At 42.1% G+C, this 19,354-nt stretch overlaps 1 protein-coding gene and 1 long non-coding RNA gene across 2 annotated transcripts in view; both read left to right on the top strand.

The window, feature by feature from the left end:
• Positions 1–13,068, top strand: part of LOC116574530 (protein POLR1D-like) — a 45,113-nt gene extending 32,045 nt beyond the window's left edge. Inside the window, exon 3 of the mRNA XM_032315329.1 lies at positions 11,310–13,068. Within this exon, the coding sequence (XP_032171220.1) occupies positions 11,310–11,577 (268 nt within the window). The 3' untranslated portion in view covers positions 11,578–13,068. The remainder of the gene's footprint in view (positions 1–11,309) is intronic.
• On the top strand, positions 3,425–10,252 carry LOC116574535. Its single transcript, XR_004279354.1, has 3 exons — positions 3,425–4,780; positions 5,839–5,941; positions 9,552–10,252. It is a non-coding gene; the product is annotated as an uncharacterized LOC116574535 (long non-coding RNA).
• Positions 13,069–19,354: the final 6,286 nt, after the last annotated feature.

Here is a 19,354-nt window from a genome sequence, read left to right as displayed (position 1 = left end):
TAGTTACCACTATACGGGCACTAAAATATCTAAAATTTAAAAAGACTGACTACCAAATAAGGCTGAGGACATAAAACAATTAGAACCCTCACATATTGTTGGCAGAAATGAAAATTGTACAGCCATTTTGAAAAATAGCTGGCTGTTTCTTATACATAGAGAGTTCTTCTAAAAAATTACCAGGGAATTGAAAACTGAAGCCCCCACAAAAATCTGCACAGTAATATGTGTAGCACTTTTATTCATGACAGCTCAAAACTGGAAACAACCCAGATGTTCACTAACTGATGACTGGATAAACAAATTGAGGTTCTAGCCGTACATTCAGTGCTACTCCTTAACAAAGAGGAATAGAAGCAGACACAGGGACACCCTGCTAAGGGAAAGAAGCCAGACACAAAACCTTACACAGTGTGGGAGTCTACTTACGTGGTGTTCTAGAAAACCCAGAACTGTAGGGACAGAAAGCAGATCCTTGGTTGCCAGGAAATGGGGACAGAAGGAAGGGATTTACTGCAGAACTCTGTGGGTGACAGAGACAGTTCATATCTTGACTAATGTGATGATTACCCAACTTTGTACAGTTGTCAAAACTCTTCACACCTGTTACTTAAAAAGGATAAATTCCATTCTGTATGAATTATCCCTTTTAAAATAAAAAGAAAGTCCTCATTTGCAATTCCTAAGGATACACTGGGCCTAGGCAAAGGTCACTGGCCACTAACCCTACCAGATGAGGAGTTGCTGGGGACAGTTCTGGGACAGGTCAGGCTGACCACATCTGAACCCACTGACCCATCTCCGTGCCACAAAAAGATGCAGTAGGGAAGAGCACACCACCATTTATGAGATACCCTTGTCAAAGGATTGAACCCAAATCTGATCAGATCTCCATTAGAACTACTAGTTCGCAGGAAGTACCGAGGGCAGAGGAACACGGTAACTGACACCACGGTGATGAAATCACAAAAATCCTGTATGTGGGGAACTCTACAGGACAAACAACCGCGTTTCCTTAACAAATAAATTGCAGAGAAAAGGAGGGATATCCTATGAATTAATAGATTTGAGGCACATCAAATAAAATGTATACTTTATTTGGATCCTTATCCAAAGTAACTATAAAAAGACATTTAGGAAACAGTTGGGGTATTTGATGATATTTAGAAATTAAGGTGGATTTTTTAGGTGTGATAGTGGTTTTGATGTTACTTCATTTTTTAAAGTTATTATCTTTCAGAAGTTCATTCTGATGTATTTATGGATAAAGTGATAGAAAAAGAAATAATCCAGTGCGAGTCAATCTGTATGTAACATATGTAATCATCTTAGATTCAATAAAATGCTCTCCTTGTGGAAGGATAGTTATACAGTTTTGGTGAGATAGGATGTTTGGAAATATTTGCACGATTCCCATCATGCAGCAGTCAGTGTTAGTTGGATCTGCCCTTATCTTCTTTCTAGTCCCCCTCTGTCCTTTACAGAGTTAAAGGTGCCTCTACTCCAGTGAATTAAATTGGTACAAAGTTGGTTAGGGGCAGGCTGCTTAGGTGTTCAGTGTAAGGCAGGACTGTGACCAGGCTGACCGCAGCCACTGGTCCAATCCAGTACTGTGTGTGAAACAATCAGTGGAGAGCTAAATCATGAATTCATGGCTTGGCCAGGAATAAGAACATGTCAGTCAGGGTTCTTGCTGCATTAGGAGTGTTCAAGGAGATCAGTGGCTTCTAGGCATTTCTCCGGTGGAAGTCATTTATCCTGACAATCTTTCTGCCACTTACTGTCTTAGCAGAACTTTCTGCTAGTGAAAAAACTAGTTGATCAGTGTCATCTCTGTTTCCCCTGGAGAGAGTTACCATGGGCACAGGTCATCTTGCCATTTGTGTGAGTACTGATGTGCGCGTTGGGCTTTATACCAGTAAGGTCAGCAGTTCCACAAAGTTGTCTCTTCCAGTTTTCTACATCTCCCAGCCATAGGGTGTGATGCTTTTCCACGTGGTCTGTTACGGTAGCAGCCATTCCTTCCCCAGTTCAGTCAGCAGAAGGGAAGAAAAGAAGGAAGGTGCCCCCCCACCCCCACTTAAAGGCACTGCCCGGTGGTTGCCTACACCATTTCTACATATACCCCATTGGTCAGAATTTCATTTCATGTCTTTACCTAGCTCAGCTACACCGGCAGGAATTCAGTCTTTTTCCCCCAGGAAGTCATGTGCCAGATGAATATCTGGGGTTCTTTTACTGTAGAAGAAAGGAAGAATGGCTATTTGGGGGACAACTGGCAGCTCTTCCCATGAAGGAGGAAGAAGCATATTGAAGAGGGAGTAAGAGATGGCAGGCCAAGTAAAGCATTCCAAACTTAGAAGAGGAACATCCTGGGAAGACAGGATCTGAAACTTCCAAGTTCCCGTTAGTCTACAGGATAAGAATTCCTGCTGACATGGCTATTTTTCTCAATTGTCTTATAATGGCTGTCCTCTGACTTTTTGGTTTTAGGTTCCTTTACACACTTAAAAACTATTGACAATGACAAAGAACCTTTTTTATGTGGATTATCAGTATTTACTGTATTTGAAATTTAAAGTGAGCAATTTTAAAGGATTTATTTATTAATGTATTTAAAAATAATAAGCCTATTACATGCTAAAGGGAATGATATATATTTTATAAAAAATAACTGTATTTTGGGGAAAAAATACTACGTTAAAGTGATACTCTTTTTAATATTTTTGTAAACCTCCTCATCCCCCCTTATAAAAGACACCTGGGATTTCATGTAAGCCTCTACAACTTGTTGTTTTGATTAAAGTATATGAAGAAAATCCAACTTCACACCAATGTATATTTGGAAAAGGAAGAAGTATTTCAATAGCCTTTCCTGAAAATTTATGGTATTCTTTAATCCTTCATCAAAACTTTGCAAATAACCTCAATGAGTGGTAGTTTCTTAACATTCTTTTTATTAATGTAGACTCTTCATGTTCTGTTATAATAAAAATCCCTTCATCTACCTTACACTTTGACCGAATCTTCTCCTCATACATGATTTTGTAACATCATGCAATGGTCGTCTCAAAAATGCTGGTTCAGGGAGTCATCCTCCAAATGTTAACACATTTCATTATATGATATTAAAGGAATACATATGTAACTACTACCATTAATCTCATCAGAAAAGCCTTTTAAATGTTGGGAACTTGTCAAGCGCACAGTTTTCCAAAAGTCTAATTTTCTTGCACTTGAAAATTCAAGTTCTGTCATTGCCAGTAAAAACTGTGAGTTGTTCTCCTTGAAGTGACAGGCTCACTCACATCTAAATAACCAGCCAGTTCACTTACTGTTCAAACATTCGCACAGGTCCTCTTCCTGGAGGCAGCTCTTGGTTCAGGACACCCTGACCAATGCGGGCTACGCAAACAGGTCTGACTGAAGGACGGCCATGACTTGCGTCTGCTCCCTGGTGCTGAGACAAAGAACATCTTCCCCATCGTGCTCGTCCTGGGAGGATAACTGGTTTTCCATTTGTTTCAGTGTGCGTGCATGTGTGCGTGCGTGTGTGCGTGCGTGTGTAAATCAATAAAAACTTGTAACTACTAATCCAGTGGTTTCCAAACTTATCTGCACTTTTGAAATCATCTGAGAAGCTCCCAAAATACTAATGTCTCTGTCCCACCATCACTGATTATCAGTTGGGGTGTGGCCTGAGCTTGGGGTTTTAAAAAGATACCCGGGTGATTCTAAAGTGCACACAAATTTGAAAACCACCGTAACAGTCCCTGTGTGTTGTAAAGAATGGAAGCAGCGTGCTCTGCAGAATGGAAAGCATTCCCACACCTCTCCCATGGGCAGGTGGCTCCATAGCACTGGGTAGCTGGGCACTCAGACAGGGGAGTCCCAAGTTCCATCCCCGTCAACACATCTTCTGGGACAGATCTTAAAGGAGGAGACAATCTGTTGCTTACTTGTGGGCCACAGTGTGTTTTTCTAAGCATCTAGAAGAACTTTATATTTGCTTTAAAGTTGAAAATAGAACGAGAGTGCCATTTTTTTCCCTCCTCGATAGTCCATGAAAAGATCTCAGTGAGGTAGTTGAACCATTGCCAGAAAGGGATTGCTGAACTAAAGAAAATGCCACAGAATGCCATTTTTTATTTTATAAAGAAAGAGACCATTTGGTGCTCTGTACTTCCGTGGATGTATTTCAGCAAAAGAATCTCTTCAGAAGCTGTTCTTGACAGAGGCCTCAAGGGAGCTGAAGTATGGGCCCATATGACTTCTTTTTCGTCAACACAAAGGAATTTATAAGCACAAATTTCAGAAATGCACCCAGCTTCGTTGTCCACAAAGCTGTTTTTATTCTAGTCGCACTCACATCAGCTGACCTGTAGCCCAATTGTAAGTTTGGAGTCTAGCGCTCACAGAACCTCAGACTTATGTGTGGAAAGGCTTATATACGGTACGAAAAGTTACAAAGTTTGACAGAAAATGAGTCTTCAGGGTTTTTTTAACCCAGTTTTAAGGAGAAGGGCCTTTTTGGGTGCTTTCCTGTTTAGTGTTGGTGGCCATTCTGGTGATAAGGGGAAGAATCATCCATGTGGTTCTTCCTTTGTATCTCATCAGCTGTTGGTTATCTCTCAAGTTTTATGCAGGCACTTTTTTTTTCATTCATTTGACTGAGCGCCAGTAGATCTATTAAGAGGCCAGGCTCAGGCAGCAGTAAGGAAGACTCCCTGTCCTGGCCTTCAAGTTGTTCATCCGTCGGTGGATATGGACAAGTGAGCAGGTAAGCACAACGCAGCGTGCTAGAACCGGCAGGCGGGGAAGGAAGGGCTCCCGTTTCAGACTGACTCACGGACGAGGCTCTTGGCATAAATTCAGGCACAGAGATGCAAAGCCTTTACTCTACAGCTAAAGAACATGGGCCCCAAAGGGCCCCAGCAAGCTAACTGCTGCTGAATGGATCATCGTTTGCTTTCTCATGCCCGGATGGATCCTCCTTGTACCACACCACCTCTCTCCGTGTGTTTCTGTCCGACAGCTGCAGGCTCGTCAGTGCTCCCTGCCCCCAACTGCCCACAGCTGCCCCCAGCCTTTCAGATCCAGTTATGAAAGAGAGTCAAGAGCCCCGTGTGTGTGATGGAGTCCCGCTCCGTCACATCGCCGTGGAAATAATGTGTGTAGCTAAGGGAGCTGGAGGCCAAGGACAGCGGCCTTGTCGTCTCTCTCTGGACACCACTATTCACATACCTGCTTCTGAGCTTTATCCTCACACATACTCTGTTCCTCTTGGTGGTCTGCTACGGACCACAAATACGTAGACAGGTAGCCGGGGATTTATCTTCACTGCAGGACCCAGCCTAATGCCCTCCCGACACCATCCTGGATCGGGAAGAAGGAGCAGAGAGAGACAGAGACCCGCTGCGGCATAAGCAGGTGGCCAGTCAGTGGCCAGAGCCGTGAGGCAAAGAAACCACAGGTGAAGAGCCTGTTGGCATGCCTGCTGCCAAGACTGCTCTGCCTGGCACGGGCAGCAAGAAGCAGATCTGTACGCCGTGTCAAGTGGAGAGTCACTGACACGGGCAAGGCTAGGACAGAGGCAGAAAACATTCTAACTGTACTTGGTGTGGACTTCTGTGAAGTACAACAGGCCTTGGGAAATTATGAATCTTATTTTTGTGGTTAGGGAAACAGAGGCCTAGGGATCGTGGGAACAAGCTTCCACACAGCTCTCCCAACCCGATTTGGGAGGGTGGACCTCAGCATCAGACCCTCCGATTCCAATCCTACCAGCTTGGGATCTCAGATATATTGCTTTTCTTCATCTCTTGTCTGCCCATAAAGTGTTGGATGGTTGTAGAAGTGGAACAAGGTGACGTCAGTAACGTGACGGCATGGGACGATTACTTCATGGAAGCCAGTGTCTGCAATGTTATCATTCCCACTGGTTAGTGATCACGTACCAATAGCTGATGGGTCATGTTCATGGAACTATTTTAGAATCCAAAAGTGGCAGGTCTGGGGCACCTGGATGGCTCAGTCAGTTAAGCGTCCAACTCTTGTTTCGGCTCTGGTGACCTCCGGGTCCTGAGATCGAGCCCCATGTCAGGCTCCAAGCTCAGCCAGGTCTGCTTGAGACGCTCTGTCTCTGTCTGCCCCTCCCCACCTCTCTCTCTAAAATAAATAACATCTTCTTTTTAAAAACTGGCAGGTCTGACTGTGTAGCATGCTAGATATTACTACTTCTATCCTTCAGCAGTAAAGCTAAAAACTATTAAAACTGGAAAGAAAAAAATTACATATCTCTTCCTTTTCTGTTCTCTAAGTTTGTTTACAGTCTACTGTTTTTCCTAAGTCAAATATGATAATTGTAAGGAGGAAGTGCCTTATTTTTACACATTATGTTATATCATGTACTCATTCAAAAAGAAAGAGAGAGAGAAAAGTGAAAAGCTTACAATCCCAGCCTCAGTCAGTCCGCAGGTCTCTCTAATGGCAGATTCTCCAGGAATCTACCTCTCCTGGGGAATGCAGAAGCCTCCACAGCTGGGCTGACAGCTTTGGAAGTGAAGTAAAGCACTTGCCTTTTAAAGTTTACCAGAGTGAGGATGCCAGACCCTGTGTCTGACAGTGCTGTCCTCAGTACTCTCCCAGTGCAGCCGTAAGCGGTCTTATTATATTTAGAGTTTTGTATCTGTTTATACTTACATCAGTTCCTTCCACATGAGCTAATATACCTTTCTAAAACCAAAAATAAAAACAGCTGGCCAGGGTGAGGAAGCTGACATTGTGTGGGTCAGAGCTGCAGACAGGGAAGCAGCCGCTCCATCTGGTGGCCTCTTGGGTCCCCAACCGCAGCAGCATGTCTCGGGACATAGCTAGTGATGTTATATAGTGCAGGTACCTTGAGCAGCCCCAGCCTGTGCTCTCACTCTAGGGCCCGGGTTTTACCTCAATGCAGACATGAAAAGCTCTGGAATGGTGCATACCTAACGCGAGCTTATCATGTCATCTCAAGTCTGGGGGGAAATGGCACCAAGAAAGAGCTGAGAAACAAGACACATCAATGAAATGAGTTTTCTCTTTTTTTCTTTTTAAGATTTTATGTATTTATGTATTTATTTATTGCTGGGAAGGTAAAGGAAGAGGGAGAAAGAATCCCAAACAGACTGCACGCCGAGCACAGAGCCCAATGCAGGGCTCGATCTTAAAACCCCAAGACCGTGATCCCAGCTGAAATCAAGAGTCAGATGCTCAACCAACTGAGCTACCCAGGTGACCCAGAAATGAATTTTCTTATGGGATGAATGAGAGGAGAGTAATTTTCTAAAGGGTTTAACAGGCAGAATACAAGCAGAGAATTTTAAAACTGGGACAGACTTCGGAAATCACCTACATACCCCAGCCCTCAGTGTTCTATTTGAAGAGCATCTACAGGGCTTACACAGTATGAGGAAATGCAAAACTTTTTTTTTTTTTAAACAAATTTATTTATTTATTTGACAGAGGGAGAGAAAGCACAAGTAGGGGGAGTAGCAAGCAGTGGGAAAGGGAAAAGCAGGCTCCTGTCTGAGTGGGGAGCCCTATGAGATCATGACCTGAGCCCAAGGCAGATGCTTAATGACCGAGCCACCGAGGCAGCCCACCAAAACTTTTTTTTTTTTTTTTTTAAGATTTATTTATAAGAGGGAGAGGGTACACATGTGTGCGAGCAGGAGAGGGAGCAAACGGAGAGGATATCCGAAGCCCACTGAGTGTGAGCTCACCACTAGACTCCATCCCAGCAGCCATGAGACCAGAACCTGAGCCGAAACCAAGAATCGGAAGCTTAACCAACTGAGCCACCCAGGTGCCCCAGAGTACCAACACTTTTTCATTTTAACCATTTTTATGAAAATTTCTATAAGAGCTCATTGACTTTTTCCTGATGGCTCAGGTTTTGTTTGTTTTTAATTTTTTTCACTGAGGAACATCAGCTAGCCTGCTCTGTTCTTGGTTAGCTTCTTTTCTCAAGTCGTCTGAGACTTTTGCATGTTATCTTGAGTTGCTCTCAAGGAGAAGTCCCTGCTGTATTAACTGATGTGCTATCTATATTCTTTTTCATGAAGAGAGTGAATAATAATAATAATAATAATAGTCCACAATCCCTTGTTGAAAACCCTTGAATCCCTCCAAGTTTCTAAGTTGAGATAATTTCACATTTTAGAAAGGTACATACCCAGTGTGTACTATGAATGCCCCCAGGGATTCTTGTTCAACACATGATCATTTCTGCCCCCACACATACGCTTATGCTAACTGCGATAAAGACTAGACATAAACAGCCCAGTGTCAGGTTAGGCCAGGTTTTGCTGCCAAACGAGTTTCAGCATCATATAGAGAACTTGATTTTCAAAAGTTTTAATATTTTGGAATGGTGGATAAGAAACTGTAGCCCCATCGGTCACGTGTACTGAAGATTTACCATGGGCCAGGTCCTGTGCTAAGTGCTGTATGCATGTCAATAAATCCTCCCACTGGGCCGATATTTCTACTACTCCTGTTTAAAAATGGGGAAAACTGATGCACAGGGGAGTTAAGTAACTTGCCCTTGGTCACAAAGCTAATGAGGAGAGCCAGGATATAAACCAGAGCTAATGTGTACCAAGTGCTTGTTATATATTAGTATGATTCTAAGCACTCACTCATTTGGTCGGCAAGCATTCCATGAAGATAGTCACTGCTAAGATCCCACATTTAACAGATACGAGGCAATGGGGAGACTATGTAACATGCTCAGGGTTCAATCTGATAGATAGTGTGGCTTCAGAGCATGTATGCTCGGCCAGTACCATGTCGTATGTGTTTATAGCAATGCAACACCCAGCTGTGAGGTTCAGCAAAATAAGTTACCAGCCGAAGGCTAGAGCAGTTCCCTCCCAGCGGATTTCCACAGATGTTGGCAGCTCTGTTAGACTCCTTACGCTGTGATACTTTCATTACAGATTTCATAATTTCTCTATATGGACTCATTAACTACTCGTACGTCCATATCTGCTTACAGCCACCTCTCTACCTCACTGCCCTGCCTTACTTATTACAAGTATACGTAAACACTCACTGTCATTTCAAAAGCATGTCCTGGTATGTTTGGGAGCAGTCACTCTCAGCACCCCCCACCGCCACCAGGTAAACCAAATTCTCTCCCAGCTGCTTTTGACTCCTCACCTGGAATAGATTCTTAGGCACAACGAACATTAAAAATCCCATCTCTAATGTTAAAAAAGAGATGTAAAGGCCACTTTTCTTGTGGCTTGATTCTAGAAAGTCCTCCCATTCTCTGACCAGCTCTTTCGCTTGCTGTCACCAGGGCAGTCCCCACTCCCCAACTCTCAGCAGGAACTCCGAGGGTCTCTAGCAGAAGAGCTTTGTTCATCTAGGATGAGCAGATGGTGGGAAAGGTGATCTCCCTTGGAAGAGAGCAAAATAGAGCAGAATTCACCAGGAGTTACCAAAGGTTTTGTTTTGATTATTGTCCCATCTGGTAATACTTGCCTTTCTTCATATGTCTAATCCAGAGAAGGACTGACCAGTTTCACCAGCACTGAGCTGGACCACTCCAGGGAAAAGATCGCAGAATGCTTGTGGAGCTGGCTGACACACGTCGTCCACTTACTCATTCCAAAGATTCTGCTCCTACACTAAGTATGGGGCCACATTTGGCAAAGAGGGGCACTTCTGTCCTACTGGCCAGCCCTATTATGCCCTTTGGTGACATCAGTGTGCCATACTCTTCTGAATCTAGGTCTAGTGGTTGCTCTCTCTGGAAGCTAAGTGAAGCCCCAAAGGGCTCCCGGGACTTCCACGGTGTAGTGCCCTCACGACATCACAGCTTTGTCACTGCCTTTCTTCTTCACTCCTCATCTCATTCACCGTGGCTTATAAACTCCGGCACTAAAAGAAAAACACAACAAAAACTCCAGGGTCGCCACCCCCTCTAAGTGTTCCCGCTGCTCCTACTACACTCCACTGCCCTGCTCTCTCCATTCCTTTCTCTCCTTGTTCTAGCTCCTTCTCTCCTCACTTCTCCCGGCCTGAGCCCGAAGCACGCTTGCACATCAAGTCCCTACAGCACCTTTGATTCTTCTCAGAGGTTTTCTCTGTTCCTAGAGGCGCAAGAATTGCTTATTTGCTACAGGAAACATTTTCTCTTCTTTTTCTCCGTATTTTACTTCCAGGTTCGATGCCATTTCTGATTGCTTGAGCTGGTCTGACCCCTGTAAGTGCTATGAACCTAATATCTGCTCACATTTCACTGATAGGGTCCTAGACAATAAAATCGCCCTGGTGGGGGCACTGCTGGGTTGATTTTGGAGTAGTGTGTGGGATTCTCTTTTTTATCCCAAGTTTGACACAAAAATGGAGATTCTAGAATCCTCCACTCATCTTTGCTTAATGCCAGCCACTCTGAGTGACATGATTTGGGGGGGTCAGTATCCTCCTAAAACAGCCCATCGTGTAACAGACAGCCGAAGGTCAAGAGAAATATGCAGGTTCTCATCTGTGTGTGGGGGTTTCTTCCCCCAAATGAAAGCTTTATGCACTTGAAAAAGAAAAAATAATACTGTAGTATATACATAAGCATGCAAAATAATAATTTAATTAGTTACATCCTGTCTCTTGGGTAAACTTGAATCACCAGCTGCTTAAATATATACTACACAGAAACTGACCCAGAGCATGGGCCTCCTTGAAGTACCCCCCCAACAGAACACAAACTAAAAGCCTGATATGGAAAGTGAGATTATTTTAAAGATAAAAGGTGACTATTGCATTTTCATAGATTCTTTGGATAATTTTTTTTCTGCTGTACTGAGCCCCAGCATCCAAGATATGGCAACAGATACTTTTTTTGTTCCTCAGAGAGGGACTTCACTGTCACTCTTTGGTAATTAAAAACAAGCCACGATCAATTTAGCTCAGAAATGCAGATTATAGTCAAATCGGGCATCTATTATTCAGGGAGAAAATAGAAGGAATCCTGTTCTTTCACATTGTGGCCAAGACCCGCACAGGCATAGTGGTGGGAAAGTTAGTCCCAATAAGGAAGAGAGGGGCAGCTAAGGGGCAGATCGGTGGAGCTGGAGAATTCCAAATGTCTTGCCTTTTCCCCCCTGTACTCACAGTTTACACTAGGTGGCATGCAAGGAAAGCTGAACGTATTCAGAAACTTGATTCTGTGGACACAGAATTCTTTGGCAGGAACCCATGACCGGTGGGTGCAGCTCTGGAGCAAATGATTCGGTTTGAGAATGTTCTCTCTTTTTCCTTCCCAGGATGAAGTGTCCTCTCGCTGGTACAAATAAGAGATTTCTGATTAACACAATCAAGAACACGCTGCCATCCCATAAAGAGCAAGACCCTGAGCAAAAAGAGGGCAGCAAGGAACCCTCCAAAAGCCAGAGCCAGAAAGAAGAGAACCGGAAGCAGCACAGAGGCCACCCCTACAAGCCCAGCTTCCAGGCCCGGGGCGCTGGTGGCCACTCCCCGCACAGGAAGCGCGGCGGCCAGGAGAAGTATGAGAAGCGCTCCACCAAGCGATGAGGTGGCCGCAGCCCCCAGCGCTGTCTCCTCTGGGACTGGGGGGTACTGGGGGGATGGGGAGGTGTGAGCGAGGCTTTGAGGACAGGCCTTGAGCAAGTGCCCAGGAGTGACTTTCATAGTCGGTCCTTGGCTGCGGTGACAAGGAAATGAGTCCAAAGGGACTTGCTCAGAAGGTGTGGGAGCAAGTTTCGGCTCCTTCATTCCCTCTTGTTTGGAAGTTGGTTTCAAAATAAATCTAAGACTAAAAGTTTTCAGACATCGTTACGACTAGTTCCGACTTTTTTTTTTTTAATGTGTGTGTTACAGTTGTGATCATTTCTTAGTTCTCCTCAAAAAAATAAAACCCTTGGAAATCCTATATGTTATCTTTCTGGATGATGAAGTTAAAATTCAGAGGTCATCTGGCCAGTAACCCACAGTCAGGAAAACAGGTTAGCCCTCCAAGGGCTAGAAATTTACTATGAAACTCTTTGTTTTGTTTTCCTGTAAGTGAGCAATGTAGGAAATTCTCAAACTGGCTTTGAATTTAGTGTTCCATATCAATAACCAGAGGTTGAAAAATTGGCCCTGTTGTTTCCTAGTGCATTCTCAAACTCACTCCGATGGTAGAATGACTTTTCTATATTTAATTTTTGGGGGGAATATGTAAGTTTTAAGTGGTGCTTTTAAAAAAAAAAACCCTCAAAAGTTAAAATTAACGGAATTATTTTAGTGCTATGTCTTTTTTAGTTACAGACTATAATACAATGAGTATAGTTTCAGAAATCTTAATTTGAAATAAAAGTATGTTTATGCCTTTTTCTGTTTTGTTTTGTTTCCCCAATATGGATGTGTCTCTGTTTTAATGTACAATTCCAAACCTTTCAAACCTGTATTCTTCCTTTCAGACTCAGGAAAATGTCACCAAGTACCCTCTTCCCCAGTCCACAAAAGGAAGAAGAATCTGTCTCTCTGTCCCCCCCACCCCGCCCCACTTTTCCAAAGCATCTAAGCTTATGCCTGGCTGCTTCCAGATAATCACTCACCACAGCCTGCTCCCTGCTTCCTGGCAGCCAAGAAAAGCCCTTTCTCAATGTTAGAAAAGAGCACATCCGAAAAGTTAGCTTCGGGGTGTTTATAAGAGAAAACTAGAATAGACCAAGGACTGGCTTTGCCCATCAAGCCGCTGACCACACCCTCAGTCCACTCAGAGCTAAAGCTCAGGAGGGACAAACCCCAGGGTTTCTCACTTGACCCACCGGCCTCCCCACCAAAGACCCCAGGGCCTCATCCTATGACTTTTCAACAACATGGCAACACACTTTGCTTTCAAACATACAAAAAGGAATAATTTGGTTCATAGGACTTCATCCAAATCCATTTATGCATTAGCTTACGCTGTTTGTGCTACATTTGGAACGTTTTGTATTTAAACACTAGAAATAGCATAGAGTCATGAGTTTTTGAAAATTCTTGTTATAATGAAGTAAAATAAAGTTGGATTGTATCAATTGTCTTTATTCTCCTATGTAGAGCAAACTGCCAAGTTCATTATTCTATAAAAGAAAATGATTTTAGTGAGTACATTCTAATACTTAAGGGAAACCTCTCTTCCCACTCCTGCTAAACCTTTCTTATTTAATCATGTTCAAGGACAAGTGTTCTGCAGAGTCACTTTGCCTTTAAAAGGAATTGTTCCACTTCTGAAAATTCTCTGAATCTTTAAAACTTTCATCAAGAGCAGCCGTGGTTCCCTGTCTATAAATGTCAAGAGCAAATGATCTGTTCTTTCACCATGTAGACAGTGCACGTTGCTGGAGGTTCCTGGTCCTGAGATCTGACACTCACCGGCCACCTCCCGCGGCTGCGTTCCCGCGCAGGCCCTGCCGAGAGAGTTTCCTCGGCCTCCATCCTGTCTGCCCTCCAGCATGAGGGTCTGTGGAGCTCCCACAGCCCAGCACAGGCGGTGGAGAAGTTGAATCCGGGGCCCTCACTGGTGGCTTCTCCAGAGGACGTCTTCCTCACCTGGGAACCAGGCTGTTTGGACTGAGTCCCTAATTTAGCAGTAAGTAGAGAAGGAAGTATCGGGTGCTTCCGCCTCAGTCTTAGGAACTGCTTCTCATGCTTCCATTAGGAAGCTACAAGACTTGAGCACAAGTGCGACTTAGCAGAATTCATTTTCTGTTTTACCTCATTTCAGAAAGCCTGGTCTCTGAGAAACGTGAACCGAAAGCAATGGTCTCAGCTGTGGCCAGTGACCTGACAGAGTTGGTCTTTCCGAATGGCCCATGTGTCATGGTGGAGGGAGCCAGAGCGGGTGGTTTTACTTAGAGCAGACTGAATACTGAAGAACACTTCCTCAGGTCTGATTCTGGAAGGTGGCTGTGGAGTTTCTGAATTTGCCTGTGCTTTCCTTCCCCACCACCACCCCCTTCCCCCCGTGGGGTGAGGTGATACAGATTTGCCTCAGATCTCCTGGTAGAATTTGTCATTCCTTCATGGATTATCCATAGGACTTAGCATGGCACTTATATTTTTATATTTACAGGATTTCTGTCATGGCTAAAGGTCATGTCTTTGTCTTTGGATCATAAAGAGTATCTGGTCCATAATCAGTGCTTGTTTAATAAACATGACATGAGGTAATTTCCTGATGAAGTGAAGCCTCAAATCCCCTTAAGGAGTGTTAAACTTGTAAGTATTCTCACCAGGAGGGACAGGTCGGCTATATTGAAACTGTGTGGACAATAATGTTTATTGTGTATCACCTGTGGGCCAAACGTGTTGGGCCTTTTTTCCCCCAGCCTTACTGAGACATAGTTAACTATAACCCTGTGTCAGTTTAAGATGTAAAATGTGATGATTTGATCTAAGTATATATCATGAAATGATTACGATAAGGTGAACTAACACATTACCTCACAGTTGTCCTTTTTCTGTGAGTAGTGAAAACATTTAAGATGGGCTTTTACTTGTGTCCAGTCACCTCAACCCTATGAAGAAGGTGTTAATAAGCCCATTATATAAATAAGGAAATAGGACAGTTTGCCCAAGGTCTTAGAGCTAGGAGGTGACAGGAATGCTGTCTGAAGCCACAGCTGTCTGAATCTACAAACTTATATTCTTTCCAGAACTTTCTGCCAATCCAGGTCCAAATTCAGCTCCTTCAAACACACGACTGGGATGTCCTGGTGTAGAATGGGTCAAGGATTCCCAACTTAAGAGCATAAAGAACATACAACTAATTCATTTTATTGGTTACAATGTACTCCCTGCAAGAAGACTGCACAAGGCTCACCCAAAGGAACGCGGGCTGGGCCAGGGATTCCCTGTGGGCCAGCTTCGACAGCCATCAAAATCCAAGAGGAAAACTCTGAACAATTCTCTGGTTAAATGTTTAAGTGGCAGCTGATGGAATACGGGAGGGAAACTAAGCCCCACGTGAAGGAAAGGTTTTAGGCTACTTCATATCTAGCCTATCCTTCCTTCCATCTGCAAGAAGAGTGAGATTTTGGAGTTAAGAAATTTTAGCATCAAGGCCTCGTTGGTACCTTATATATTAATATCCTATGACCCACGGAGACTGTGCTGCCACCCACCAACCACCTTGGAAAGGCATGTCAGCAGGTCTTGGAATAAGCCCTGGCCTTGCCTGTGGCTCCATAATGAGGCAGCTAGTTTGCCCACCTTTTCAGGCTTGAAAAGACTGCCAAGAAGCATGCACTCACACCACGCGGACATGTAAAGGCGGAAGCAAATGAGTTAGTCTCCATTAAACTGCTGACACAACATAGTAAGCCCAATTCAGAGGAATTTTATAAACAAGTAATTTTGATCTGGGTTACCCCGCTCTAAATCCCAGCAGGAGGCCCCGGGCATTATCATAAAAAGGCCAATAGTAAACAGATTGGGGAGCATGATTAATAGTTGAGCTCTTCTCCCCTCTATCTAGCCCTGTAACTTTCACTTTTGCTTTTCGTGACTTAGGAGAATTCCCGACGTGCAACATGAACTCTGCGTATAACATCCTTATGAAATGCCTGAGGGACATTTTCCTCCACCAGGTAGATGTATAAGGCATCCTCAATGGTTGTCCAGCATCCTTCCTAAATGCTTTCTTCTCATTACTTCCCCGGGTGTAGTTCCTTGAGGACGAACTAGTCTAGGCTGCCCAGTTACAAGCCTCTATTTACTCCAAGTTACAGCCCTGTCAGTCTGATGGATAGTATTTCAAAGCTCGGTGCTGACTTACAAATGAAAAACTGCAAGACTGGTTTTTAATCCTATATCCTACATGAAGAATAAGCCATTCCCTCACTCACTCATTCTAACAATTTTCTAATGAGAGCTAAGCAAACATGACTAGCACGTGCTGGGCCCAGATTGGAACAATCGAACTCCTGGCCTCAGAATCGTCTAAGCCATGTTTATGTCCGCCAAATTTAAAGGTAGAGAGTATTCATGTAGCATGATACTTGCTTCTCAAAAATGTTTTTTGCCCTGCCTCCTGGTATTCCAGTTTTCCATATTTGGGAAGCAACTGGTGGTTGGTCATCAAGACAAAAACAAAACAGATACTTTCATTTTCAATTTTTTTAAAGTCAAAATTTTCCATTTCAAGGAGTCCTAAAAATATGTATCTAGTGAATCTTAAAAATATGTGTGCGAATCTCAAAAATAAACACAAAAAGGAAATATGTAATATGTAAACAGATAATGTAAAACTATTAGAAATGCACTAAGAACATGATAAAAAATTACGAATAGATGGTATGTTCCCAGAAAATACAAACATCCAATAAGCACATGAAAAGTGTCCAACTTACAGGTTTAAAAAAATGCAAATTAAAATGATTTTTTCTTTTTTTTCAAAATAGCTGAGTTTGGTTTTTTGGGTTTTTTTTTTTTTTTTTTTTTTTTTTTTTTTTAAGTAATTCTGCTGGGGTGTCTTGGTGGCTCAGTCAGTTAAGCCTCTGCCTTTGGCTTGGGTCATGATCCCAGGGTCCTGGGATGGAGCCCCATGTCAGGCTCCTTGCTTAGTGGGGAACCTACTTCTCCCTTTCCCTCTGCCTGCTGCTCCCCCTGCTTGTGCCCTCTCTCTCTTTCTGACAATAAATCTGACAATTTATTTATGAATAAATAAAATTTAAAAAAATAATTTAAAAACAAATTCAGTGGAGAAAGAATCTTTCCAACAAATTGGTCAGATCTGAAATATTAGATATCAATACACTAAAAAAATCTAAAATTAAAAATATTGACCATATTAAATGTAAATGGGGATGTGGAGCACTTACAGCACCCACACACTGATCATGGGAATATGAAATTGTACAACCACTCTGTAAAACAACTTGACATGTTCTTGAAAAGTGAAACATACCCTTACCATATGGTCCAATCATTCCATTCTTAGGTATTTTACCCAGGAGAAATGAAGTCATCTGTCCATACCAAGACTTACTCATGAATGTTCTTAGCAGCTCTGTTTGCATTAGCTAAAAACTAAAAACAACTCAAATGTGAATCAAAAGATAAATATATAATCAAATTATGATAGACCTACACAATGGAATACTACTCAGCAATTAAAGTAAGTCAATATTGATTCACACTAGAACATGAATCACATGGATGAATGAATCTCAAATGCTAAGTCAAAGAAGTCAGACCAAAAAAAAAAAAAAAGAGTACATAGTTCTTGCCTCCATTTATATAAAATTATAGAAAATGTAAACACCTATAGTGACAGAAAGCACATCAGTGCTTTCCTGGGGGTAGTGACAGTAAAGTGAGGGACAGATGTACGTGGACAAGACAGAATACAGAAATGTTAGAGGTGATGGATATATTCATTACCTTGACTGTCATGCAGAATTTTCTAACAAGCAGTAAAAATCATATTTAAGCAAAATCTTGGCATCTCAGTCCTTAGAATTCCCTGTTAGAATAATTTTCAGCTAGGAAATATCAAAGGAAGTAGTTTGGTATCTATTTCATTTTAGTTTTTGTCCCCTGATAACATTTTTAAATAGCTATATTGAGGTAGAATTGACATATAACAAGCTTCATATACTTAAAGTATAAAACTTTTTAAGTTTTACTTATGTAAACATCTGTAAAATTATTACAGCAGTCAAGTTAATGAACGTATCTCTTACCCCTAACACTTCCTCCTCCTTTTTTGTCCAAGTACACCTGTCCCTTGCTTTACTATCACCACCCCCAGGAAACTACCAATCTGAGCTAAACCACCATGAGATTTAAATAAATCCAGAGTGTCATAATACCAGAAATGTCTAGTTCTTGATAAAAAAAATTCCTCATTATACCAAGAATCAGGAAGATGTCAAACTGAAAGGAAAAGACAATCAATAGATGCCAACATCAAGATAAACGTAGGTGTTAGAACCATCCTAAAGATTTTAAAGTAATCATTATAAAAATACTTCAACAAATCATTTTAAACAGTCTCATAACAAATGAAAATATAGAACCCATCTCAACAAAGAAATAGAAGGTATAAAGAACCAAATAGAAAAATACATTAAAATCAAAAAAAGTTGAAAACTTAAGAGATGGACTCTACAGCAGAACAGAAGAGCCAGAAGAAAGAGGCCACTAACTGGAAAATAAAACAATACAAATCACCCAATACGAACACCAAAGAGAAAACACTAAAGAAAATGAATAGAGCCTCAGGGAATTAATTAATTAATTAATTAATTAATGGAATTACACAAAGAGAGGAGAAAGATGATAGGGGTGAAAAAGTACTTGAAGAAATAATGGCTGAAAACACCCCAACTGGGCAAAAGATATAAACTTACAGATCCAAGAAGCTGAATAAGAAAACAAAAATAAGAAAACAAAAAAATCCATACCCAGACACATGATAGTCAAACTTCTGAAATCTAAAGACTAATAAAAAACCTTGAAGATGGGGCGCCTGGGTGGCTCAGTGGGTTAAAATCCTCTGCCTTCGGCTCAGGTCGTGATCCCAGGGTCCTGGGATCGAGCCCCACATCCGGCTCTCTGCTCCGCAGGGAGCCTGCTTCCTCCTCTCTCTCTGCCTGCCTCTCTGCCTACCTGTGATTTCTGTCTGTCAAATAAATAAATAAAATCTTTAAAAAAAAACAAAACAAACAAACAAAAAAAACCTTGAAGCAACCGTAGAGAAATAACACCTTCCCTATAAATGTAAAACAATTAATGACAGTGGATTTCTTATCAGAAACTGTGGAGGCCAGAAGTATTTCCACCTATTTCAGATGCTGGGGGAAAAAAAAATAAAACAGTCAACCCAGAATCTTATCTCCAACAAAAATATCCTTCAGGAATGAAGGGAAAACAGAGTATTCTCAAAGGGGGGACCAAAAAAAAAAAAAAAAAAAAAAAACCAACTAAGAGGATCTCTTGCTAGCAGATCTACCCTAAAACAATAACTTAAGTTCTCAAAATAGAAAGGAAATTTTAAAAGAAGGAATATGAACATAAGAACAAGGAATAACATAACAAATAAACATTGTGAGTAAATACATTACATTTTCTCTCTCCTCTTGAGTTTTCTAAATTATGCATGATAACTGAAGAAAAAAAAATTTTTTTTAATTTTTTATTTTTTATAAACATGTATTTTTATCCCCAGGGGTACAGGTCTGTGAATCGCCAGGTTTACACACTTCACAGCACTCACCATAGCACATACCCTCCCCAATGTCCATAATAAACCCACCCCCCTTCTCCCAACCCCCCTCCTCCCAGCAACCCTCAGTTTGTTTTGTGAGATTAAGAGTCA

The sequence above is a fragment of the Mustela erminea genome, chromosome 15 (assembly GCF_009829155.1).
Source record: "Mustela erminea isolate mMusErm1 chromosome 15, mMusErm1.Pri, whole genome shotgun sequence".
NCBI lineage: Eukaryota > Metazoa > Chordata > Mammalia > Carnivora > Mustelidae > Mustela > Mustela erminea.
The sequence above is the reverse complement of the archived record's forward strand: the minus strand, read 5'-3'. Positions and strand labels throughout refer to the sequence as shown.